General features: G+C 41.7%; 1 protein-coding gene across 2 annotated transcripts in view; it reads left to right on the top strand.

Moving 5' to 3' along the window:
• USP7 (ubiquitin specific peptidase 7) overlaps window positions 1-27,009 on the top strand; it is a 64,667-nt gene that overhangs the window by 15,469 nt on the left and 22,189 nt on the right. Inside the window, exons 1-5 of one of the 2 annotated variants that reach the window (XM_053929155.2) lie at window positions 16,264-16,368; window positions 17,103-17,280; window positions 21,865-22,063; window positions 23,851-23,989; window positions 24,874-24,962. In XM_053929155.2, the coding sequence (XP_053785130.1) occupies window positions 21,978-22,063; window positions 23,851-23,989; window positions 24,874-24,962 (314 nt within the window). In that variant the 5' untranslated portion in view covers window positions 16,264-16,368; window positions 17,103-17,280; window positions 21,865-21,977. Of the gene's footprint in view, window positions 1-16,263; window positions 16,369-17,102; window positions 17,281-21,864; window positions 22,064-23,850; window positions 23,990-24,873; window positions 24,963-27,009 lie in introns of those variants that run through there. The other variant, XM_053929153.2, reaches the window with a different exon arrangement.

The following is a 27,009-nucleotide window of genomic DNA, read 5'->3' as shown; positions in this document are numbered from 1 at the left end:
CTATATCAGACAGCACAGCTATAGAGCGTCTGCATGGCCGTAGAAGGTTCCATGGACAGTGCTGGTTTAGACCAGCCTGTGAACTGGGTTTTAGCTTTGCCCTTCTAGTGGGCTTTTTGCCTGGAGCTGGAAGGTCTTTGCCTAAGGAAAGTCAGCAGGATGGGTCCTGTGCATGCTTTATTGATGCTAGATAGAAAGTGAAGAATGCCACCAGGGGTGAAGAGATAGGGTTCTGGAAGTTGCGAAGAGAGAGATCATGTTAGGCTGTGGAAAGCTGGAAGGCTTGGTGAAGTGGTACCTGCAGTGGGTTGTAAGGGGTGGTTAGGATTTGAGTTGAGGGTAATTTGAGGTAAGAGTGCCAGAGGCAAGACTTCTGGGGTAGATGAAAAAAGAGGTGTTGTGTTGGTGTTTCCTGGGCCCTAACCCATTATGTTGTCCTTAACTCTTCAAGTGGTGTTCCTTTGCTTTCCTCCCCCCCAGCTTAGGTCTGGGTCAGAGGAGCAGGTACTGGAGCCGAAGTCATTTTCTACCCCTTGAACAGTAGTTTGTCCTCAGTACCAAATAATCAAATGCATTGCATTTTTATATTTTAGTTTCCATCAGACTGGAACATGCCACAGTGTTGTTCAGTGCCAATCAACCTTAGTTTCACCCACTTTGGTAGTCGGTATAAAGGGTTAGATTTGCATGTGCCCTTCTATATCTGTCTTATTGATCAAATACGTTAGTAATCACCAGTTTTAAAAATAGCAGCTTATATTGAGATAAAATTCACATGTCACAATTCACCCTTTTAAAGTGTGTAATTCGGTGAGTTTTACCATGTTCACAGTTGGGTAACTATCAGCGCAATCAAAATTGGAATATTTTTGTTACTCCAAAGAGAAATCTTATATTCCTTAAGGGGGACTCCTGTCTGCCCCAGCCCTAGGCAGCCACCAATCTACTCACTAGGGATTTGGCTGTTCTGGACACTTCACAGAAATGGAGTCATACATTATAAGACCTTTGTCCGGCTTCTTTCACTGAGCACTGGAGTGTTTTCATGGTTCATTCAAGTTGTGGCAGTTGTCAGCGTTTCGTTTTGTTTTGATTGCAGAATAGTATTTCATCTGTGGAAACTCACCATATTGGATCAGAAAGATGTGCAGGTTCTCATGATTCTGTCTCTGATAGGTTTTATTCGGTATTTTTTTTTTTTTTTAAAGAAGCTTGATTTTTGTGGTTATGTATGTGCTTCAGCACTAAATGAAATGAACTGGGTGGCAGAGGATGAGGGCATCCCTGTCAGTTGAGAATCAATCAGGGCAGCAGCAGTGTAGCAGTAGAGGTGGATAAAGCAATTTACTTGAGTTTTACCATGCCCAGCTGGGGGAGCTGCGGACAGTGTGTGGATTCAGGGTGTGGTGCTGCAGCTGAAGTTTATCAGGAATGCAGTGTGCAAGGGAAGAACCGCCTGCGTCCTCCTCTGGTGCCAGTAGATGTTGAAAGCTAAGGGCCCACAGGCAGAGAAACCCCAGCTGTAAAGGAATGTGGGGCTTTGCCCTCCAAATTGCTGGCAGAGTGTCTCCCAAGTGGGAACTCTAGGGGCATGTAATTCCGTCTTACTGAAGCGACCCACCACTAACCCGCCAGTCAGCCTGGTCTTTGGCTATCTAACTTTTTGTTGTCAGGATCCTGTTGCATTTTTTAGTGGATGAGAATCCCAAACAGCTTTTGGGTAGGTGAGTTATACCACTGTTTGCCACATTAAATATGTAAACTGAGATCAGCCTTAGGTATTCACTTAAAGATTGTAAGCCAGTACATGGTAACAAGAACACACTTTATAGGAAATAATTATTTTTCAAGAATTTAATGAGGAATGGCATGTTTACATTTTGGAAAATCTCTTTTATTGTCTCCTAAATAGAATATGCCTTGCCCTGGCTGGTGTGGCTCAGTGGATTGAGTGCCGGCCAGTGGACCAACAGGTCACCCGTTTGATTCCCAGTCAGGGCACATGGCTGGGCTGTGGGCTGGGTCCCCAGTAGGGGGCACGTGAGAGGCAACCACACACTGATGTTTCTTTCCCTCCCTCTCTTCCTCCCTTACCCTCTGTGCAAAAATAAAAGGAATAAAATCTTTAAAATAAATAGAGAATACGGCTGGATCCTCATAGCTGCTTGTACAGTCAGTTGCAATGTCATTATAGTGATAATGTAAAGAAAGCCCAGTCTAACAAAGGCATGTAGTCAGAAGAGGGAGAGTACTTCAGTAGCCTTTTCAGATCGTTGCGGCAGTCTTTTGCTGCACCAAACCTTAGCTTTTTAAGATTAAAAGCAACATGCAGTTTAAAACCATGTGAATTAACTTTTTACGTTTTAATAAATTAATATTCATTGGTATGTTTTGTACCCTGAATGGATCTTTTAAAATACCATTCATTGGTCATTTGGGAAATACTGATTTGCTGAGTTACACAGATCTTCTAAATATTGACATATTTCATTATTACAATAACACTTCAAAAAGTGAGTGTAAGTACCTAAGGCATGACATACAATTACCTTGCAGTCTCGTGCTGTCACCTAAGTGGGGACAGAATTGTAGTTCTAACTCCAGAAGGCTCATTGGGACAGAGAGCAATGACGTTTTTGTTCTGTGTGTAAGAGTTGTAATATCCTTGGCAGAGTGGGTGAAGATGGTGGGATAGTAGCTGTAGGCAGCCCAGTCATCTATGGCAGGGGGTGGCCACTTTGGTATCAGCTAATGCCATGGGGATGGAAGCAGGCTGTGTTGGATGGTCCCTGCAATGGCGAAGAGCTACGGATTGGGGAGTGGGCATCAGAAATTTTTTTCGACTTAAAGTTCTCTATAAGATGGTCTTGTTAAGATGAATAACAGGTATTTCATGGGCATTTAAGGAGTGATCACAGTACCAGAAGTACTGTGTTGACCAAAAAGCCCATTACATTTTTCCATATCATGGCTCTAGTAGCACTTAGTAGTCTTTAACTTCATTCGAATCAATTTTGTTAGATTGTGTTGCGACAGCTGTCATCAGCATGCATTAAAAAAACATCAAAATTAGTGGTTTTTATGCAGCCCATTTAATACTGAATATGGAAGAAAATGTGTAACGTTTTTGGCATATTATACTTTATTATTTCAAGAAAGGTGAAAATGCAACAGAAGTGCAAGAAAATGATTTGCGCGGTGTACGGAGAAGGTGCTGTGATTGATCGAATGAGTCAAAAGTGGTTTGCGAAGTTTCTTCATATTATTGACATTGTGGCCAAGTAATACTTTGCTGTGGACCTGTCTTTTGCATTGGATGATATTTAGCAGTATCCCTGACCTCTATTTATTAGAAGTTAATAGTAGGTAGCCAACACATTAAAAATATCCAAGTCAATAAAGTTATTGGTGAAAATGAAATATGGGTCTTTTATTTTATGGAATAAACTAACAGACATTTTGGCCAACCCAATAATTTTTTTAAAGAATTTATTCGTTCTTAGAGTGGGGAAAAGGAGAAGGGGAGGGAGAGAAACATCAATGTGCAAAAGATACATGGATAGGTTTCCTCTCACACATGCTCAACTGGGGACCTGGCCTGCAACCCAGGCAGGTGCTCTGACTGGGAATCGAACTGGCAACTGTTCACAGGCTGGCGTTCAATCCACTGAGCCACACTTGTATTCTTAGTTTTCAAAGTTGTTAAGTCTATTTCCTTTCCTTTTCCATATAAGTTTTAGAAACAGCTTGTCTATAGGTATAAAAATTCCTGCTGGGATTTGACTGGGACTGTGTTCAGACATACAGATTAATTTGAAGGGAACTGACATATTGCCTGTGAGTGTCCCAGTCTGTGAACATGGTATGTCTCCAGTGCCGATGACTTTACCTCTTGATGTCCTGTTTTCACAGGGGACATTGCTGGTGCACCAAAGATGTTCAAAATCTCTGCTGGTTTGTGGACTGAATGGTCCCCTCCTCCTTAAAAAAAAAAAAAAAAAAGACCAAGTTTTCTTTGCTACTCTTGGTAAACTAGTCTTTCTCCCAGGAAGTTTGAAATGATTTATCTGGACACTAGTTTTTCATAAGGTATTGAATGGGGGTGTTCCTTTAAAACCCACGGTAGGTCCCCTCAAAAGGAGGGTGAAGCCTGAGCAGTGGTCTGCCAGCACCAACATGTATAAAAAAAGACAACAACAACTTAGTCTGTTCTAGGTTATTCTGATTGTGCCTTTATTCAAATAAAGGAATTCATTTGAAATTGGTTGTTTGACTAGCTGTGAAAAGAGTTTTAATTAGCACAAGAGCTTCCTTAAAATCTCTCTACCTGTGACCTCAGCTCCAGCCCCCACACTGCTTTGTCTTTGAAAATCCTTTTAAAGGAAAATCCAGGCATTTAAGAGAGGATGCTGCCTGTTGCCAGGGAGTAAACTGACCTTCTAGGTCAAATTGTTTAGGTGATCCCTTTGTTCTTGGTTCTGTTCAGGATTCCCACTCCCCCCAAATAGGCAGCTGGTGCATTCTCTTTTCCCTTCTCTGGCACAACTTCTAAGGGCTATTAAGGTGGTGTCATGCTTGGGCAATATTTTGGTTGTGTCCTTTAGTACTGTGATTTGCTTTGCTTGTATGTGTGTGTTTTCACTTGTGAAGATGATACATATTCACTGAAACATTCAAACAACATGGAAGCTAGAAAGACTCCATTCCTCAGAAAAGTAACATTGTATCCTTAGTGTGTTATGGATATTGCTCCTTATGCTTTAGCATGCAGCTTCATTCATTCTCTTAAGGACATCCTTGTAATTCATTTAATGATTCCTCTACTGGTGGACATACCTCCTTATTATATATTTTTTACTTTATTTAAAATACATGAATGTTGAGTAAATTTATACAGATAAGTCAGCTTTGTAGATAATTGAATTTTTAAAACACCAAACTATTTCATATTAGTTTTAGAGAAATACTGCAGAAAATGGACCATTTATACATGGCTCCATTGCTTAGTATGTACATCATACACTCTACATACCTCTCAGAAATTTGATTTGTGGAACTGTTAGTCCACAGGTGAAGTAACCTGTTTCTATGAAGTTGTTCTGTTTTGTTTTTTAAATTAAACAGAGCTTAATGAGCCATGGCTGGTGTTGGCTTATTGGATTGAGTGCCGGCCTGTGAACCAAAGGGTCACCTGTTGGTTTCCCAGTCAGAGCACATGCCTGGGTTGCAGGTCAGGTCCCCAGTAGGGGGTGCTCGAGAGGCAACCACACATTGATGTTTCTCCCCCTCCCTTCCTCCCTCCATTCTCCCTGTAAAAATAAATAAATGAAATCTTAAAAAAAATAGAGCTTAATGAGATAATAATTCAAATACCTTGCAATGCAATCATTTAAAGTGTATAGTTCAATGGCTTTTAGTAGAGTCCCAGAGTTGTGTAACCATCACCCCAGTTTTAGAAGATTTCTTTTTTTGTAATATTTTTTAAATTGTTCAAGTACACTTTTCTGCCTCCCCCCCACCCCTCCCCACCTCATTCCTGTTTTCACCACCCCCCCCCCCCGCCTTGTTATGTCCATGTGTCCTTTATAATTGTTCCTGCAAATCCTTCACCCTTTCCCCCCATTATCCCCTCCCCTCTGGTTACTGTCAGCCTGTTCTCAGTTTCATTGTCTTGGTTATATTTTGCTTGCTTGTTCATATTGTTGATTAGGTTCCAGTTATAGGTGAGATCATATGGTATTTGTCTTTCACCGCCTGGCTTATTTCACTTAACATAATGCTCTCCAGTTCCATCCATGCTGTCACAAAGGGTATGAGCTCCTCCTTTCTCTCTGCTGTGTAGAATTCCATTGTGTAAATGTACCATAGATTTTTTGATCCATTCATTTACTGATGGGCACTTAGGTTGCTTCCAGCACTTGGCTATTGTAAATTTTGCTGCTGTGAACATTGGGGTGCATAGGTTCTTTTGGATTGGTGTTTCAGGGTTCTTAGGATACAATCCCAGCAGTGGAATTGCCAGGTCAAAAGGCAGTCTTATTTTTAGTTTTTTGAGGAAATTACATACTGTTTTCCACAGTGGTTGCACCAGCCTGCAATCCCACATATAGTGTACTAGGGTTCCCTTTTCTCCACAACCTCTTGAACACTTGTTGTTTGTTGCTTTGTTTCCGATGGCCATTCTGATCAGTGTGAAGTGGTATCTCATTGTGGTTTTAATTTGCATCTCTCTGATGGCTAGGGATACTGGGCATCCTTTCATATGTCTCTGGACCCACTGAATGTCTTCCTTGGAGAAGTGTCTGTTCAAGACCTTTGCCCGTTTTTTAATTGGGTTGCTTGTCTTCTTAGAGTGGAGTTGTGTGAATTCTTTATGTATTTTGTAGATCAAACCCTTGTCTGAGGTATCATTGGCAAAAGTTTTCTCATAGGATTGGTTCTCTTTTCATTTTAATGCTGTTTCCCTTAGCTGTGCAGAAGCTTTTTATTTTGATGAGATCCCCTTTGTTTATTCTTTTCTTTATGTCCCTTGCTCTAGCGGCCATATTGGTGAAAATATTGCTGCGTGGAATATCTGAGATTTTCCTGCCTATGTTCTCCTCTAGGACTTTTATGGTGTCATGACTTATATTTAAATCTTTTATCTACCTGAGAAAATTTCTTATCATACCAAAAAGAAACTCCTGCCCCACCTATCCATTACCTCTCCAGTCTCCCTATCCCCATCCTACTGGCTCCCCCTCAACTCTGGGCAATCACTGATCTGCATTCTTTCTCTCAACATTTGCCTCTTTTGGACACTTCATATAAATGGAGTCATATGAACCATATAATATGTGGCCCTTCATATTACTGGGCACTTATATTTTTAATTTTTCTCTGTAAAAAGTGGTATTTCAATGTAAGATGATTGCTTGTGTACATCTTTAGGCATGTATGCTAATATTTGGAATGAATTTCTAGACATGACTTGTGTGAAAACATAGTTGACCTTTGATTTTACTGAATACTTTGCCTTTAGGGAGAGTAATTTGATTCTAAATTTACACTCCTGCTAATCATTTGACACCACCAATTTTGCAAGACCCTCTGTATCAAAGGGCAATTCCAATATTTTTCACTGTTCATATGGTAGACGGAAAAGTATCATGTTAATTAGGGAAGTTGTGCATATTTATTATTCTTTTTAAATTTCCTATGAATTTTTCCTTTGTTGTAGTTGGGTTAATCTTAATTCTTAGAAACTCTGACTATTCTAGTTATTAATCCTGAGGCTATTATGTGTTGCAAACATTTTCTGCCTTCATCCTGTAGCTTCTCTGAAGCTCTGTCTGCCAGGTATACTGGGACTTCCTTTTCCACAAGTGGCCTGCACTCCACAGCATGCCAGATAATGCTAGTTCTCTTTTTCTGTGGAACAAGAACAGATGTGTAAGAAAGCAATACAGACATAGCGTACTTTCTGCAGTTGTGCATGATTGCACACCCCTCACTGCCCAGCCAGCATGATTGGCAGTTAGAGGATGATCCTCCAGGGAGAGGGTGTTTTTGGCATGATGAAGCCAAACAGAAAGCCCTAAACAAATAGTTTCATTTAAGGAACAGAAGTTTATATGTGGCCTTTTTTGTGGCTGTATTTTCCTATAACTGAATTAAATTGGGATTATTTTAGAGTATAGAGCTAATGGTCAGTTTTCCATACAGAGGGTCTACTTTGAACTTTCACGCTTTAGTACCTACCAGCTGGGCAGTATTGGAAGACCAACAGTAGAACACCAAAGAAGTCCTTGATGTAGTACAACAGGGATGCCATGTGAGTGGGCTTCCAGCCAGTTTAATGGGAGGTGCACGTAACCAAATCATGTAAAAATCATAAAGTGATAAAACCAGAACACTTTAGAGTCATGGTACTGATTGAGCCATAATCCCAATGCTAGTTATGACCAAAGGAATTCATAGACCTACTGGAGGATGCCTGGCTAACTTGGCATGCTAATAACCCTGAGGGATACCCACATCTGCACAACAGCAAGGGAGTGTCTGTCCGTGACGATTAGGATAGGCTTGTCCAGATAGGTGTATGGGGTTGGCAGCCAAGGTCCAAACACTGGGACTGTCTTAGCTCTGATCTACCGGAGAGCTGTTCTCTGAGCAGTACCTTCAAGTCTCTGTTCATCACCATTCATTGCCCTTTACATTTTTCTTCCTCCCCTCCATGGTGACTTTCTTTTCATTTGGTGGGGGACACATGTCCAGAGGGAACATTTGGGAATGAAATTCAGAGTCCTTTCATGGCCTTCAAGACCCTCCACAGCCTTGGCCCTGCCCACCTTTTGTCTGAACCTCCTCTCCTATCTTCTCCCTTGCTACTCTATCCAGAATGTGCTTCTGTAGGATCTCTGCCCAGCTGTCTCCTTTTCATTTGTGGTTAAACTTGGATGTTGCCTCTTCCTTCATGGCCAATGATATGTCTCCAAGCCCTGTGGCTCTGTCAGTATTGGTCTCCCCTCCATTGCAATTGTGCCTTCTTGTCTCCGCCCATAAGAAAGTAAGCTCCAGGAGAGCAGGGAGCTTATCTGTCTGTTCCCCGATGAGCCCCAGGGCCCAGGCCAGCTCTTGGCTCACACAAGACTGCTTGGTATGTTGGTTGACTAACTTCTGAGAGAATGGTATGGGTTTTCCCAGCCCTGGCCAGAGGTGAGATGGGTGCCTTTACCTCCCAAATTGTTCCTGTCTGGAAAGACATGTTAGAGTGGATTAGAATGTCTTCTTTGTTATTACTGTAATTTCAGGCAGGCTAGGCATGTCCAGCATTTAGGGGGATGCTTGAAGTCCTTGGTAATGGAATGATAATGGATGAGAAGTGATCTTTATGAAGTGAGAGCCACATTCAGATCTTGACTGCTTCTTGGAGGTTTCACTTTCCTAGTCAGGCACACAGAGAGTGAGGGCTGGAAAGTGATTTTGTTTCCTCGGGGCCACTGGGCAGTGTGGTGTTTCTGACCGGGAGAGTGAGCTTGTTGGCCAACAGGGACCATCTTGCCTGATTGGCACCTTCTCCCCACTTGCCATGAGGGTGGTGGACTTTGGGTGCCACTGAGTCCTAGAAGGGAGAAAAGACTGATGTCACACCTGGGCTCAGACCTGCAAGTCCTCACCATGTGGTACCATTGTAATAACTTCAGTCCCTGATTAGCTCCAGGTTGTGTCCAAGGACTGACTGTATTCCATGGTCTCGTCTGAGGCCCAGTGTTGCCTTGGTTGACTCCACAGTCACCAAGTTTTCCCACAAAATTGTATGTTTTCTCCAAGTGTCAGGAAGTCGTTTCTCAGCTCCCAGGAGACTCTGGCTTCTTTTGGAGTGTGGCAGCTCCCAGCCTCATGTCCCTCATGACTGCCCATCTCCCTCCTGGTTGCTCTGTCCCTGCTGTGTCCCACAGGCCAGTGCTGCCCTGTCTCTTCCTGATGCCCTCCCTCTATAACTGGCCTGATGGCTGCTCCCTGCTTCTCAGTTGTCCTTAGTATACCTTCTGTCTTGGTCTAGGAGGTGGTCAGCTGCCTTTTTGCTCCTCTGTGAGCTTGGAGCTAGGTTTCATAACATTGAGGATTTCTTCTGGACCAGAAAGTCAGGAAATTGGTTGTATTTGAGTGCCTTCAAATAAGAGTTACAGAACTGTGCGTGAGAGTTGGAAGAGTTCTCTTGAACAGCATGTGAACTTGGTGCAGAGGAGGGTCTTGTGATTTGGCTGTTAGGCACCATTTGTTAGTGTTCTCATTCTTGGATGCATTGTTGATAAATACTATTGGAAAGAGCATGGCAAACTACTTGGGGGGACCAGACCTGTTTGAGAAAGATCTGGTTACAAAATATACAGCACCACAAAAGTCATAGTGTAGAGTTGTTTGCTGTGCATCATGCAGGTGGCAGAAAAAAAACTCCCAACCCGGAAACCATTATCTGTAAGGAAATGGTTGAGTAAATCATGACGAAGTATTATGGTGCTATTCAGAATAAAGTCCATGTACAAATTCATGCACATGTGTACGTACGCTGACTCAAGATAGCTGAAAGTTATCCGTGTAATATTGGGGTGCCATTTTTCTGCTCCTGAGAAAAAAGTGCATGCACCTTGTGCATCTGTGTCTATGTGTGAACACTGAGAAAGCCTGCGAGGTGACACATCAAACAGTGTCTTTGGAGGGGGGAAGGGCATTATTTCCCTTGATGCATCTCTGAACCCCTTGCCTTGTTACTCTGAGCATTTCATTCATTAAAATCTAACAGTAGAAATAAGTATGAATTCAGGACCTGTACGAAAATATTTATAGCAGCTCTATTCATACGATTCCCAAATTGGGAACAATCCAGGTGTTCCCAGTGTTAAGTCTCAAAGGAGGTTTGCTGAGTGTCAAAGGCCTTTCAAAAGGTTACCTACCTCTTGTTTTTTCCTGTAATTTGTATTTTAAAAGATTTTATTTTATTTTGAGAGAGAGGGCTAGGGAGGGAAAAAGAGAAGGAGAGAAACATCCGTCGGTTGCCTCTTGCACAACCCCAACAGGGAACCTGACCTGCAAGCCAGGCATGTGCCCTGACAGGGAATTGAACCATTGGTTCGGAGGCCTAGGCTCAATCCTTGAGCCACATCAGCGAGGGCAGTTTTCTGTAATTTCATTGAAGTGATAAATTATGCATAAGGAGATTAGTCATTGCTGGGGCTTAATTTGAGGGGTCAAGTGGGGGCCCCCATCCAAGGGACATGGGTGTGGCCATGAAAGTACACACTCTGAGGGTCGTTGTGTTGAGACTGTTCAGTGTTGACTGAGAATTTCAGACATGCTTCTGTGGATGATTCATGGTGAAGTTTTTCATGTATAAATTTAATGTTACGGTTCTTCTCAGGCTTGAGAGTTTGCTATGTTGTAATTTTTTCAAGTAATCATTAGCCCTGGCTCGGTAGTTCAGTTGGTTGGAGCATCTAGATGTGCCAGGGTTGCAGGTTTCAGATTCCATCCCCAGCCTGGCCACCTATGAGAAGGCAGCCAGTCGATGTTTGTCTCCCTTCATCCCATTCCCTTCCACTCTTTCTAAAAGCAGTTTAAAAAATTGTCCTCTGGTGAGGTTTTGAGAAAAGACCAACGAATGCATAAATGAGCAGAACAACTAATGATTGTTGCTCTATCTAAATCAATTAAAAAGTGTTAAACAAGTAAACGTTAAAATAGTGGATTCTGTTTAGATTTATAAGAATGTTGGAAAACTAGTGCAGCTTGTCCCAATGTACCTCTCACTGGTTTCCAATTGTTAACTTAAATAAACTAAGGAAATACTAACCAGGTCCTCCCCCCGACCCTTAATATTCTCTTTCTGATTATGAACTACTTTGTTATTTTTAAAAATCTGGTATTGGACAGTCATTTATTTAAAATATCCTAAATACTTACAAAAAATAAATCAAGCATCGCTTCTATTTTTCAAGTGTTAAAGACTTTGCCATAGAAAACAGAAAGAACCTTTCTAAACTAAATGTTACAATTAAGTTTCATCAAGGTTAATAACAGCACATCATTTCTTTCGTGGGTGTGCTTTAGTGCTTTACAAGTTTCCGACTACTTCTTTGCAATGTACAGGGTCACAATAGGAATATATGCATACAAACATATACACACATTTTAGAAAGGAATGGTGCTTGTTAAATATACATATAGAGGACCTAACACAGTAGTATTGTGCCTTAAAGGTGACCTCATACAGCCAGATACTTTGCCTTTTGAAGGTATTTAAATGATTGAAGTTACTTAAATCTGTTTGTGGTCCTAATTTTGTGGGAGCTTTAAAAACAGAATGTTGAGGTATAGTGCTCCTAGAGATTCCATGCAGTCTCTCTGATGTGGCTGAGAGAACCCTCCCCTCCCCCAGCCCAGTAGTTCTGCTGCAGAGCCATGCAGACATGGCGGGGAACCAGAGGCTTGGACATGAAGGTGACTCAGGAGTTCAGATCAGGGTCTTTATGCTGCCTGATGGGTTTCCAGAGCCCAGGACTGATATTTCAGAGCTGTTTGTGAAATATATTTGGGATTGCCAATTAAGACATGAAAATGCAGAAAGATACTAGTGTTCCATTTTGATAATCTCTGTTTTATGTAATACTCTTTAAATTGGTTTTGGGGCTGGGAGAGAGATGAAAGGAGGAAGACCAAGCAGAAGGGCGAGGGGGAGGGGAGAGCATGGGAGAGGTTTGAGTTGGAATTCACTGTGAACTGGTAGAGCTGAGGTTAAGCTGTGCAGTTAAAGGTGTGCAGTTATCTGCCTGACCACTTCGGGGACGAAGTTGGGAGTCTGTATTTTGACATTTTAACTGAGCTGCGGCTTTGCTCACTGGGTTGTGCCACTACTTCGGAAATTTGCGGGGGTCCCTGTGGGCTGAGTGGAGACTTAATGTGAGACTCAGCTGGCTCTTTGCATACCAGGATCTTTGTAGAAGGCTGTGAAGTGTTGTTATTGTTTGATTTCCCCAACCCCAGCCTTTTTGGGAGAGGTTTGAGGAATCTTTATGAAGTGACAGAGTGTCAAAGCCAACAAACTGGAATAATGTTCTTTATCTATTAGCTCATCCAGGAGTGACGTTCAGGTGCTTACTTAGTGCTGCATCATTTCCATACCAGTTGGCCATGTTCTCTGGGTTAGTAGTTCTGTTATGACATCACAAATGAAAGTCAGCAGTGAGGAAAGCAGAACGGAAGCATAGGCATCCTCAGTAAAAGAGGACGATGTAGAGGATTAGCACTGAGCCAAGGTAGTCTCTTGTGTGTTTCTAAAGTCACTCTTTAAAAAAAGGTATTTTACACCTTTTTACATACATATTAAAATTATGCTTCTGATACTTATCACAAAGTCTGTTGTCAAAAGGCTTACCCTTCACGAACAATGGAAACAGTCTTTTGCAACTTCCTTGAGTGTCATGTGTATATTTTACATTGATGATTGCTTTTTACACCCTGCAGACGTTTGTCCAATCAGGGACATTTTGTCTCTTTTTTTGAGGCATTCCATGTTGTCATTGGCATTTGGCAAACATGTCTCCAGTCTAACTTGAGATCATTGTGTATCAGAAAATTAGTGTTGTTCATATAGGCCAAATGAGAGTTGACACGTCTGGGAGAATCCCAGCTAGGCAGTACATAAAAGTCAGGAACAGGATTACTGTATACAGCAACAAATACATGTACACACCAACCTTGCATTTCTTTGATACTAAAGAAGGCAGTTCATCTTTTAGGACATTTCTGGAAGCCTACAGACTTTTTGTGGGTTTTGGGTACCTTCGTCACTTAATTATGGTTTGGAGATTCACTGTCTTAATTAAACTTTTGATCCTCTTCTAACTCATTCATGAGGAGCCTTTTAAAACTGGATATTCAGTCTCTCAGGAGCTAGACTGGAGTTGCCAACTTTTTACAATGGTCCCATGGCAGTTGTTTGGGAGCTCCATGGGGCCTGTTGTTGTTCTGGTTTCTCATGTACATGGTGGTCCAACCAGGGATGTGGTGCCATTTCACAGCAGTTGGCCTTGACCACCATCTCCATGCTTATGAAGGGTGGGAAAGAGCAAAGTGGTCAGCCCAGCAGAAATGGGTACCTTGGTGTGTGAAAATGGGGTTTTACTCAGGAGAACCCTGTTAGCTGTAGAACTCTGCCTGCCTTCCCTGCTGGGGCCAACTACAGAGTAATCCTGTCTTCTTTTAACATCAGCATAGGATCTCTCATTTTATAAAATACAAGGCTTTCTTCATTCAACACCTCACAGTTAATTCTACTGCTGAAAAACCGTGGTCCAATTTACTCATTTACCCACTGCACACAATAAGGTGTTGTGGATGGTGATCCGTAAGATCTCTTGAATTGATCTTGACTTTTATTACTAATGTAACTTGTGGTGAAGAAGTACTCTGTATCTCAAGTCACCAAAACAGACCTTTAGAGATACTTCCTTTCAGCATTAATCTGAATTCACCTGGATTTCAAAATCTTCAGAATCATGGATCAGGCAAGTTATGACTGTCACAATTTAGGCTGCTTACACTTACATAACATCGCTAGTTTAGGAGCAATGCTTTGTTTGGTGCACAGAGAGTTACTTATTTGTCATTTTTGCGTTTGTGCATCATAAGCCCTATTTTAAAGAAATTGCAGTGGGACGGATTTAAACCAAGGAACTAAATTAAAAGTACTGGGCTTGCATCAAGCAAATTAAGATTTAAAGGACATTCCCATGATGTGAATGTATGGATATGGTGAATACTCTTTTGCTTCTACAGAACCTCTTAGTAGTGCTATGTGTGCTCTAAAGGGCAATAACAATTTACATATTCTTATTTCAACAAACTTTATCACTTTTATAACAAAGATTGTGTTATTGCTCGGTGTCCTAACTTTTTTTAACTTAACATGAGTTAGAGTTTTCCATGTAGGTACTTAAAAAAGTATTGCTTACTATTCCATTTGGGCTGTGTGCCATTTATTTCATAGGCCAGAGATTTTTTTTTCATAAATATTTTTATGGTGTTTTCATGTAGTTAATTTATGAGGATAAATGTGGATGAAAGACATTTCAGTCAAACAAGGGGCCTGGTTTTTCAGTGCCTTTTAAGCACATATGGTTTAGAGATTAGAGTTCGAGCTAGTTACCCAGTAGTATGCCTTATTTCCCTCCCCCAATTTCTCTCAGGGTGTGGTGGTTAAGGGACCAGTTTCAGAAATATCTATGTTTATTTTTAAAAATAGCTTTTAACACATTGCTAAGTGTATATATTGATATTTAATAAAAGGAGTATTAAGATTCGGAATGGTCTTTGTAAATGTGGGTGGTAATACCTGTCTTTTGGCTTCCAAGGATTTCTAAGGTGTGTGTGTGAGATGCTCAAGAAGGATAAAGTGCAGTTTATATTCAGGAATTATTTGAGAGATGGAACCTGATAGTTTGGAGTTTTGAGAGGGGGTGCTATCCGTGGTGCTGAAACCGACTGCTTGCTGGAAAGGCTCTGAAATATTGGAGGCCAAGGGCACGCCTATGTAGATATGTTTAAAACCACACCTCCCATCTGTAGCTGAGACTCTTTAATTTCTCTTGAAGTGTCTGATGCCCCAGGGAAAGCTGAGTGCACAGGTAGCATGGGGGCCCAGATTAGCTGCAGTGGGCTGTTCTGATATCTGGAACAAGGAAAGGATCTCAAAATGTGAAGTAAGGCCCTTTTGGCCAGTAGACTATTTACATCCTGCCTTGCCATATTTTTAAAAAATGTATCTAAGCTAATGTAAGAAGATTATTTTTAAATTAATGAAATTGTGATGAGAATGTTACGATTACAATTTCTAACTTATATTTGGATGTCATTGCTTGAAAGTTTTTAAAAAGATTTTACTTCTTTACTTTTAGAGACGGGGAAAGGAGGGAGAAAGAGAGGGAGAGAACCATCATTGTGTGAGAGAAACTGCAATCAGTGCTTCTTGCATATCCCCAAGTGGGGAGCTGGCCTGCCAACCAGTCATGGCCCCTGACTAGGACTCAAATCTGCAACCTTTGCGTTTGTGGGATGATGCCCAACTGACACAGCCACACACCAGTCAGGGCCATTGCTTACAAGTTTTGTATCTACACTTCTAATTATATGTAAATGTTTTTGAAGCCAGATTTCAGCGAGCATTCAGAAATACAAAGCTGGTTTGTTAGTTTCTCAGTCCTTTCTGGACTCTATGCATGCCAGTCTTCCCAGGGACCTCCTTCCCAACTCCCTGTGTCCCCCAAAACAGCAGTCCTGGTTTTTGCATGGATTTATTCTTAAATTATACAGTAATTGTCCAAAGACACTTTGAGAAAGACAATTTGTATTGAAAGGCAGTGACGTGTGTCGGCGGTAAAAACATCCAACGTACACTCTGTTGTTGTATATATTTAGTAAATCCTCAACAATATTTTCTCTAGGATTGATTGAGTTTGAATGAGTAGGAAACCTACTTCAAAACAAATGTCATTGCAGATGGAGCAGATGATTGTGTTGTGTTCAAGTACACTTGACATTTTGGTTTCAGCCCAAGTTCATATTTAGTAAATATACTAGTAAGTACCTTTTGGGTTAGAGTGCATTTACTGTGGCACAGCTGGAACTTATTAGTGCCTTGAAATCATAAAAAGTACTGAATGTTTTTATTTATTTAATCTAAGCTTTGAAGGTAAAAACCATGGGATTTCTTTGTTTTCTTTAAAGCCGGAGATACAGATGACCCACCAAGAATTACTCAAAATCCTGTTATCAACGGGAATGTAGCCATGAGTGATGGGCACAACAACACCGAAGAAGATATGGAGGATGGTAAGTACGTGGGGGTTGCTTACTTTGATTGGGCAGAAAACTCTGTCAGACACACAGATAGATGTGATGTGCATTTCTTCTTCACATACTGCTGAGCTTCTTAAAAGCAGCTAGTTTTTTAGGAGGTTGTACCTGAAGAAAAATTAGCCTGTTTTGTTGTGGAATTTCAAGATTACCCACAAATTTCAAGGTAAGTCGGTTGCCCCCAGCCTAGGTGAGGATGTTGAAATATAGGAGTTTATAATACATGGGTGTTTACTCAGGTGTGCAATTTTCCAGCCACTGTTAGTATCCAGAATGAATACACATTACTCTCCTTTTCCTTCTTGTTTGCAGCAAGATACTTCTAGACATTGGAACTTGGCTTTCCATTGCATTCTTATTGTAGTGTGTATATGAGTTGTCTGTACCCCACTCCCATTAGATACAAAATCAGACCGAGCTTTGGGCTTCATTCTCCCACACTAACTTTTGGTCTATACCTTCTATGCAAAAGACATGTGCATATGTACATGCATGGCCATTTTGTGCGTAGGGAATCACTTTCTTTTGAGGCAATTTCTTCCTTGTAATTTATTGGATTATGTGACCTGTACATTTGCAAGGTCAAAATCAAGAGCAGGTAGCAGCCAGTAATCACTTTATGCAGCCCCTGGAAACTTGCAGTGTAATATGAAACCATGTTCTGTCAAAAGCATGTCCATCAATCCTCATGAGGGTTGTGTCCTTCCCAGGGGTGTAACGGGGCAGTTGAAAGAAACCTCATCAGCCACGGGCTGCACCACCAGAAGGACTGCTGTTCAGACCTCCTGCCAAAAGTTCAGCCTCCATGAGAAACTGCAGCCGTAGTTGAGAGTTCTCTCACAGTGCGGTTTACCCCCTGGCAGCTGGCTGAGGCAATATCTGAGGAAGGTAAAGAGGCGTGGTTTAAACCTCGCTGCTTTGTTACCTGTGGAGTGTGCTTTCCACTGTAGACCGAGGGCAACGGTGTGGGTGTGGTCTCTTTGGTTGCTGGGCTCTTGGTTTTATTTTAGACACCGGAGATGCCAAAAGTGATTCAGAGAATGCAGTGGGAAAGCACAGTCAGGTCTCATGTGCCAGGTTTGAGTTAAGGACCAGTTTTAGCCACTTGTGGAGCAGTAGGTGGCCCAACCCAGTCCCAACCCTCGCAGTCTAATTCTCACAGAGCAATTTCATACTGATAGTTCCCTTGGTGTTTTTTGGGTGGAGGACTTGGGAGAAGGTACAGGTTCAGATAAAAGGGCAGGGTTGTCTCAGCCTCAGCTCTGTTGCCTTTTTGGGTGGGTCATTCTTTGTTGTAGGGGGCTGTCCTGTGCATTATAGGACACCAGTGTCATTCCACCCCTATTCCACCCCCTCCTCCCCAGTTGTGACAACAAATATCTAGACACTTCCTGATGTCTCTTGGGAGCTACAATTGCCTCATTTGTGGACCAGTGTTATAAGATCCTAATGTATGTAAAATCCCTTTCCTCTCGAGGCAGTTCTGGTAAATTACTAGTGATAAATAATGGTGCTGAGCCACAGAAACTAAAAGAGGGAATGCGCCTGTTGGGAATTGTCAAATGGAAAAAGCATATTATAGGAGAAAGTAGAGTGGTCTTCAATAGCACTTTCTTCCTGGTTTGGATTTTAGGTGCCTTTTGAAAGGCTCAGGAGTAAGAGAGTGACAAAGTTCATTTCTATTTGCTATCAAAGAGGGCGGGAGGGAGGTGGTTCTGGTTCTAGGAGTAGAAGCCTTTCTTAAGGGCAGCATTTTTGCAGCCGTGATGTGTATTTCAAAAACACTCTTCTGCAGGACCTAAGTGTGTTGTGCATGTAGGAAGTGTGAGGAGTGCTAGGTTAAACAAGTTTCTGTATTATAGTACTTTTCCGAGTCACCAGTTTCCGAAGATCTTTCTCCAAAAGACTCTGTTTGTTGATGATTCCCCAAGACTCTGGACTTTAGAACTCCTTTCCCCACAATCTCCTGTTAGCGTCTTATTCTGGAAAACACTGGACTACAATGATCAATGCCCTGACTGTGCAGAGAGGCGTAGGGCGCGTTTCCTGTAGAAAAGTTAAATAGCTAATAGCACAGATTAGAACGACGTCTGCGAGGTGGCGAGCGTTTACAAACCCTGTTAACATAGAATTGTGGGCGGTATCAAAATCGTTGCCCAGTTGTGCTTGCTTACTGTACTTTGATTTTAGTTTCTTACTGTTTTGCCGGGTGTGACCATGGGAAGTTTTAGAGCAAATGGAGCCTCTGCAGAGCTAGATGAATCTGCACATGTAGATGGATCTAGACTGAGATTGTTGGTCCCCGTGAAACAAAAGTAATTTCTGGGAATTAACTAGGACTTGTAAAGACTTGTATTCAGATGAATAATTGAGGTTTATTAAAATTAACTGCCAGGGTGCCATTTGGGAAAACTTCAGGCTAAGCTCCTGATTCAGAAAACCCAAGTATTAATCTTCCTCCACTTTTCCATGCAACCGAACCCCAAGCTGGTACATTGGCCTTTGCCCTGTGAAGACAAGTTTGTTGTAAGAATGGACACCGGTAGCTGTGGACTACAGGAGCCGCTGCTGCTCTTTGGGGACGGGATGGGAAGGTAGTGGGTTACCCGGTTTTCTGACTGAGAATGTATGATGACCGCAGTTAACACAAGCTCCATCGTCATCCTATTATTTACAATGAAAAGATGCGTCGAGTAACGAAATAGGTGCTCTTTGGCATTGTGGCAGTTTAGAGTTTCTATTTAGTTGAAATATTAATACTGAAGGATATGGGGTGTCCTTCCTAATACCAAGTATTCTGCTTTTGAAAACATTGTTAATTTTGAAGTACTGATGATAGACAGAGGAATATGCAAAAATAGTACATAGGATCCTGAGTAGCTTCCACTGGTTTTCTTGGGCAAACACTTACACTAGCCTCTTGTCATTGCTCATAGGGGGCTATCAGGCCAGCTCTGTCTGCCAAAGATGGGTTTCAAGTCAGCTTCTTTTTGTAGACTCTTCAGTTTTGACCTTTTTGTATTTGATATAATTTTTCAATCATTCCATTCGTATAAAGAGTTTCCAGCCATAGGGTGAGATTTCTACTCATGTGAAATCTCATGTTAAATTCCCTGATTAGTGAGTATTGGATGGTAAGTCTGTTCTCAGGGTGTGCCTTCAATGTGAGGCAGAATCTCACATCTGGTGTATAATTCAGCGAGTGTGAACTGAGTACTGTGAGCCAGGGTGGCACCAGGCTCAGGGCACTGATCCTCTGTGTCTGCGGGGCCTGCCATCTTGTGGATTCAGAGCCACACTGACTTCACCATTGTTTGGTCCTATTTAAAATATAAAGATGAATTCACAAATTTGACTAAAGTGTGGGGTGGAAGGGGAGTAAAGCATTTTTATCTATATGAAATCTAATCCTTTGAAGAGCTGAATTCTATCTGAGAACAAAATAGGATAATTAGAAGATAGGTGGGACTTTGTTATGTTGAACTCTAGATTCCAGTGTGTCCTGGGTTTGTTTATTATTTTTCACTTGGTTATGGTTCACTTCTTCCATCACTGTCAAACAGGCCAATTTTTGTTGGGTCTGAGTATGGCTGAGTGTTAGAATGGCACTCTACAAATCAGGCAGGGTCACTATGCTTAGTGTTTACAAACCTTGGATATTGAAATGCCTGTGGTCACTTTGTTTAAACACGTTGGATAAGATGAGCCATTTAACCTCAGCAAGCCTGAGTTTCCTCGTCTATAAATTGGGCGTTAAGTAATAGCTTCCCTTGCCTACCTTGCAGGGTTTAAATGCCACTGAGATGTGATCTGTGTATCTATGAAAAAGTGGCCTATTTTTCTCCTAAGCCATTCTAGATATTATTCTCCTGAGCAAGTTTCCTGCCTGCCTGGTGGACTTTTATTTTCCCTCAAAGGGATTAGGGTTGCCTGCCACCGGGAGAGGCTCAAATACAGAATGCATCTCTTAGTTGTGACTCACCCCCTGCTCAGTTGCTCTCCTTTCAAAGGGCTTCTTTGTAAACTGCCAAGCAGTGTTACATGTAGGGAAAAGAATTAGGGATGAAGAAAGAGTTTAAAAGAAGGTAAAAACACTAACTGTCACGCATATTTGGGATTTTCTTTCTTTGGTGAAGAATATTGCCCTCTCATGAGGACTGATGGACATGTTTTCCTAAGAACAAATTCACAAATAAGCAGTTTGTGTATGCTGAGATGTCTGCAGCCTGAGCACTCAGGTGTCTCTGCAGTTTGGAAACTGAAGGATGAAGGAAGGGAGTGTGCTCTTAACATGTGCTTCTTTCCCTAAGGCTCCAGTCTCACTGGTATCTCAGGAGCCTGTGGGAATGGATGTGAAAATAGCACCTGATTCTTAAAAAGCCTCCCAGGCTCCTGCTATTCTGTAGACCAATTTCATAATTCCACAGGGGTGGCCCTTGGTTCCCTGCCTGTCTGTGAACTGTTCTCAATCTGCAAAGAGATAGATACAAAAAGCAAGAGAAAGCATTTAGAAATGTGTATCTTGCTGTGGCAGTTTTATGACGTTTTATTAGGAAGTACTGGCAGTGACAGATTGGCAGGGTGGCCTTGGGAGGACCCCACTTTTTCTTCACGTGAAGAGTCTGAGAAGCATCACTGTGGACACTGCTGGGTTTGTCAAAGTTAATTGGGGCCTGTGTCACTTAAATGAAAAGCCACCATGAGTAAAAGGTGGAAACTTGAAGTGTGTGATGTTAGTTAAAAGTCTACTAAGAGGCACTATATCAACACTGCTTTTTATTGGAGAAAACCATAATTCCTTAAATTGGCCTTCAGTCTCCATTAGTAATAAACAATACCAGTTTCTGCTTCTATTTTAATACTTAATATCCGAAGGGAATCCAGGCCAGTGTTTCACAGTAATTTTGAACATAGATGTTAACTTTTGTTTTTAGACTAGCTTTATAGCAATCTTTTTGTCTGTAAACAGTTCTGGGCCTCCTTAGGTATGGTCGTTTCCCACCCCTCCCCCCCCAAAGGGCCCTTTTGTTTTTCCAAGTTTAGCACCCCTTCATTTTTTTTCTCTGTAGCTCAGCCTTGTCTGAAACTTTTTTCTTTCCATCTACAACTCCTATTCTTGAACAAATGTTACATGTTTCATCCCTCCCCTCCACAGCCCTGCCATGCACTAAGGATTATGTGGGAATTAAGATATAGTAGACCAGATGTTCTCATCACACTGAAGTCTTAAATCTAGGGGGGAAGGCAGGTGTGTGTTGTTAGCCTTCTGAGTTTGGGTTTCATTCACACAGAAACTCTTGTTGTACTGCTCTATGTTATTTAGTAACTTGGAACTCATACTGTCATTTTCCCAGAGAGCTGGGTTTCAGCAGCTAGGTTGGGGTTGTGTAGAGTAGTTCATCCCTGCTTGTCGGTTCTTTCAGGGCTCTTCCCTAGCGCACAGGCTCTGACTGTCAACGTGTTTTCTTGCAGACACGAGTTGGCGCTCCGAGGCAACCTTTCAGTTCACTGTCGAGCGCTTCAGCAGACTGAGTGAGTCGGTCCTTAGCCCTCCGTGTTTTGTGCGAAATCTACCATGGAAGATTATGGTGATGCCACGCTTTTATCCAGACAGACCACACCAAAAAAGCGTAGGATTCTTTCTCCAGTGCAATGCTGAATCTGATTCCACGTAAGACAGTTTAAATGATGCAATTACAAATCCACAGATAGGACAATACATTGGAAGCCAAATTTGATCAACCTTTTTGTATTTTGAAATTTTTTTTGGAATATCCTTGCTGCTTGTACATAGCCCTTTGATTTTAAATAAGACTCCATACATTTCCCTCTTTAAAACTCACTGTTAGGGACTTTGTCCAAACTACAAAACATATATATTTTTTCTTGAAAGTAAAAAACTGAACTTCATATGAACATGAAATCAGGGACCAGTAGACTAGCTCAATTGGTTCAACAGGCTTAGTTATTATTAACCAGTAACTTTGCCAGGAGAAAGTTGTAGTTAAGGAAAATTCTTTAGGCTGACATTCTTCTCATGGTGTGTCAATCAGTTCTTACAGGTTATTCAGACAATTCAAAATGAGACATTCAGGGGTTTTACAATATTAGCCTGTCTGAGTTATTTTAGAAAAAAAAATTTATTTATGTAATTTATACAGTAAGGTATATTACAAAATATCCTTACAAATTGAGAAGTTTCTTCATGGTCCCTCTACTGAGATGAAGCCAAAGGTATTTGACTCTTCTTCCCTTTACTTAAAAGTTGTCCACTGTTCAACATTTAGCAGAACCCCAAGCTGACAATTTTTGGAGGGATTCCAGACCACTTTTGCCGCCAAGCCACTTCCCTGAAACACATCTGCCCTGTCTCCCTGCCACCTGCAGACTGTGGCCCTTTGGTGCCCTCAGGGAAGGTTGATCCCCAGAGGACATTGGCTCTAGCTATTCCGTCAAAGCTCCAGGAAGTACAACTCATTTTATGTTTCTTTTTACTGGAAGTTTTAAGAAGTGCCAAGCCCATTTTACAGTGCAGCTAGGACTGTATGTAGGTTAAGATTTTTCTTCCTGTGGTGAAATTGTGGTCTGATCTGAGGCGTATTGGGGTAGATTTTAGTCTTAATAGCCGCAGTCTGAACAGTAGTTTGGAAACAGTGAATGGTTCACATCCAGCGTAAGGACCCTGAGCAAGTGGAAGCGCCGACGTGCTGGCACTGCTCTTCTCGGTGATTCAGTGAGTTTGCAGCATTGTGAACTGTTCAGTGGATTTTTAAAGTGGCATAGCTTTTGCTTTTCAAACATTGATCCAGAGGCCCTTTGCCATCTGCCCCAAATGTGAGGGACTCTGTCTACAGTTGTGTCACTTGTGGTTGTGATTCAGCACCATGCTCAGAGTTTGTCAGGAGCCCCCTGGTACCGACCTGCCCACAGGCCTGTGTCAGAGGTGCTCTTGAGAACGCGACAGCCACAGTACTTGTAAGCTACCAGGGGCAGGAGTGACGCTGACAAGTGACACCTTTATTAAGTAGAACCTAGAGCTTCAGGTCTATTCATTAAAAGAACAAACAAAAAAAACACATTGTCATCATTCTTGTTTTCCTATTCTTTTAAAATGCTATCCATAAAATTATAACCTGACCCCCAAACTATAGTCTCTTATAAAATCTCAACATGTAGTTTGAAGATAGTAATAAAAACTTCAACTTTTGAAAAATTAAAGGATAAATAAAGCCACGAGTCAAATCACTATATCAGGGCACCCTCAACCCTTCTTAGCCTTTTCTCCTCTAAAGATAAATATGCTTCCCAAACACCCACCCTGCCTGCACAAAAACAGAAGATAAATACGGGAATTTTTGTGTGCTGTGTTTTTTTAAAAAAAAAAAAAATATATATATATATATATATAAGCAATAATGAAATATGTCACCTAAGGCTTAGATTATTTTCTTTAAACAGGTCATGGTCTTGTCATGCACAAGCTGTGCTGAAGATTACAAATTACAGAGATGAGGAGAAGTCATTCAGTCGTCGTATTAGTCATTTATTCTTCCATAAAGAAAATGATTGGGGATTTTCCAATTTTATGGCCTGGAGTGTAAGTAACACTGAATTTAGTCTGAATAATAATAATGAGCATTATTGTATTCCCCTAAATATTTTATTATTCATAGCCTTCTATACAATTTATTTATTCATTTATTATTGATTTTGGAGAAAAAGAACAGGGGAGAGTCATGAGTTTGTTGTTCTACTTATTTCTACATTCATTGGTTGATTTTTGTATGTATCCTGACTAGGTATTGACCATGCAACCTTCTTACATCAGAATGACATTCTAAACCCCTGAGCTACCCTGCCAGGGTGCCTTCTATTCATTTTAGAAGCAAAGTGTTTGTTTTATAAGTTGGACAGGTATCTGTGTGTGTGTGTGTGTGTGTGTGTTTCCTAACTAAGCTTTTATCAGGCAGTAGGACTAAAGTCTCAACATTTTGTCAAACATTGTAAGCTAGTCAATAGCATTCCTGATAGGTAAACTTCCTTTAAAAGAAATTATATCAATTGGGATCCTTCCATAAGTCAGACATAGTGCAGGGTGGTTTCATGAAGCTTCATGAATTCTCAAGTCAGTTCATTTTGGCTGTTTTGGCAGAGGTGGAAACGTGCTTAGGAATGTCCTGCCCAGGCTCCTACCATGGGTTCTGTGGAGCCTCCCCCGCCCTGCTGTGATGAGCATGCCCTCATCCCTCACTGTCCATGCTATGGCCTTGCACCCCCGGTGCCTCTGGGATGCCTCCTCTTGTTCAGAGAACACTGTTCAAAACAAACCAGAACACTGCAAAAGTAGAAGCATAATTGGGATGTTTGAAAAAGTAGTGTTTTAGTTTATTAAAGTACACGACACTAGGGTAATTACGGCTTTGGAATGAAGTGAGCATTCGTGTGATCTTATGCAAGTTGGATATGCTTTTTTCTTTTTAGGAAGTGACTGATCCTGAGAAAGGATTTATAGATGATGACAAAGTGACTTTTGAAGTCTTCGTACAGGCAGATGCTCCCCATGGAGTTGCGTAAGTTTTTCCTTACTTGTGTGCTGACGAGATGTGTTTTGGGCTGTAGTGAGAGCAACACTTGCACATGATCAGAAATGCATGATTCCACAGAGAAGCACCCTCTCTGTGCTTGCCCCTTGGCACACATGGAACATACAGACATGTATGCCAGCTTCACATTCACTGCTTTGTTTAGCGGATTTATTGAAGAAGATTCCATATGCCAGACCCTGCTGCGCACTACTAATATAATCATGTGGTCAGCCAGACGAGACAGCCTTGGGTTTCTGTCCTCAAAGAAGCTACAGGCTGGTCAGGTAAAGGAGCAAGACCAGTACATACATAACCGCCGCAGGAGGTGCTCTGTTTTTATTTTGAAGAGGTCGGGGATGTCCATGTGTGCTGGTGGCACCGCTGAGCAGATGAGGTAGTGAGTGGGGCACCGCATAGTTTAGCAGAGGACCTGTGAGCAGATGCTTCTGCTTCTGTCACTCAGTCCAGGGAGGTCTGTGTGCAAGAAGAAATTTTGGCCTTACAGAGTGTGTTGGTTTATTGGTTGATAAGGTGGGACAGTGGAATTCAGGGTAGGGAGAAGAACATGAGGAAAGACACCAGCAAGAGAGTTTGGGATTGGGCAGAATATGAGGGAGGTTGAAGAGTGGATCTGAAGGCTGAAATGGTAAGTTGGGAGCAGGTTGTAGAAGAATTCCAGACTTTGAAGGCCCAGAGTGAAACCATAACATTCCATCTAGGAAGAAGTTAAGTGACAGGTCTCAATCTCTTACTTGCCATATTTTCTTTCGACGTGGCCTTACTCTTGGGCGAGAGCGCATTGGTTGACCCTGATGGAAGAGAGCAGGGAGCAGTGGGGTGGCCATGAAGGAGCTATTACTTAGTCCAGATCCTGGCTAATGTGGCCTGGGCGAGGCATGGGAATTTTTTTTTTAATGCTAATAACATTTATTACCTTTATGTTAATTGAACTGGTACCAGAGGAATCAGGACTTTCTTGAATAGCCTTCTCAAAACACACACTTATGTTGTATTGAAAGACCTGAAGTAAGGGCTGAAACAAGCGAGCTCTAATTAAAATTGTTTTGGGTTTCCCCCCCCTTCATTTAAAACCTTTTTCCTATATCTCTTGACTTAAAAAAGTAGATTGGGTTTTCAGCGGTACCAATCAAAAGAGATTGTTGGATCAGCCACACTTGTCAAAACTTATTCAGACATTATCTCCTAAATCTTAAGATTATACTTTTTTTTTCAAATAATCATTTGCAACTCAGGGTTCTTGCATTTTCTTGACAATTTAAAAATAATTAGAATAATATTTTTAGTGTATTGTTCCCTTACCATTTGTTAAAAAATTATTTTAATACACACATGAATTTAACTGGGGCCTTTTGACACACCTGACTGTGTTCGCAAGGCCATGGACTAACCTCTGGCATCAGAGTACTGTTGACCTTGACCTCACAAAAGGATTGGTCACACTTAGTGGTGATCACGTTTGTTTATGTCTTTGCATTATAGAAGACTGATAAGAGAAGGTTCTAGATGTTTGAAAGTCTGCATTAAAACTTGCCAGTATACATACTTGTCTCTCCCTATGTGTATGACAATAGAAAAGAGGGGTCCCACCTTTTCCACTTCTTGCTGAGCACAGGTGACCCAATATTAATGCAATAGAACTACACTGGGGGTCAGTTTGATACAAGTTTATAGAATGTAATTTGTATCTGTGAGAGCTGCTCTTGGTAACGATGGCTATGCTGCTCTCAGCAGACAGTGTTTTAAGCTGCTTCGTGAATGCTGGGGTTGACTTAGCACTGGGCCATGCGCTTGGGTGGACAGAATCAATGACCATTAAAGAGAGCCCTGTGATAAGAACTCTTGGCCTTGGTGTCCTTAGTGCCATGGGCCTGGTGATGAGTTATTTACTTGCAGGGTTGCTCAGCCTTCATCCCTGCGTCAGGATGGTGGGAAAGAGCAGTGAAATGTCAGCCACCAAGCTGACATCTGGTTGAATCGCTCCACACACATTGCAGAAGCAAGGAGGTGTCTT

Source organism: Desmodus rotundus, chromosome 1, assembly GCF_022682495.2.
Source record: "Desmodus rotundus isolate HL8 chromosome 1, HLdesRot8A.1, whole genome shotgun sequence".
Lineage (NCBI taxonomy): Eukaryota > Metazoa > Chordata > Mammalia > Chiroptera > Phyllostomidae > Desmodus > Desmodus rotundus.
Note: the sequence above shows the minus strand (reverse complement) of the source record. Positions and strands in the feature narration are given on the sequence as shown.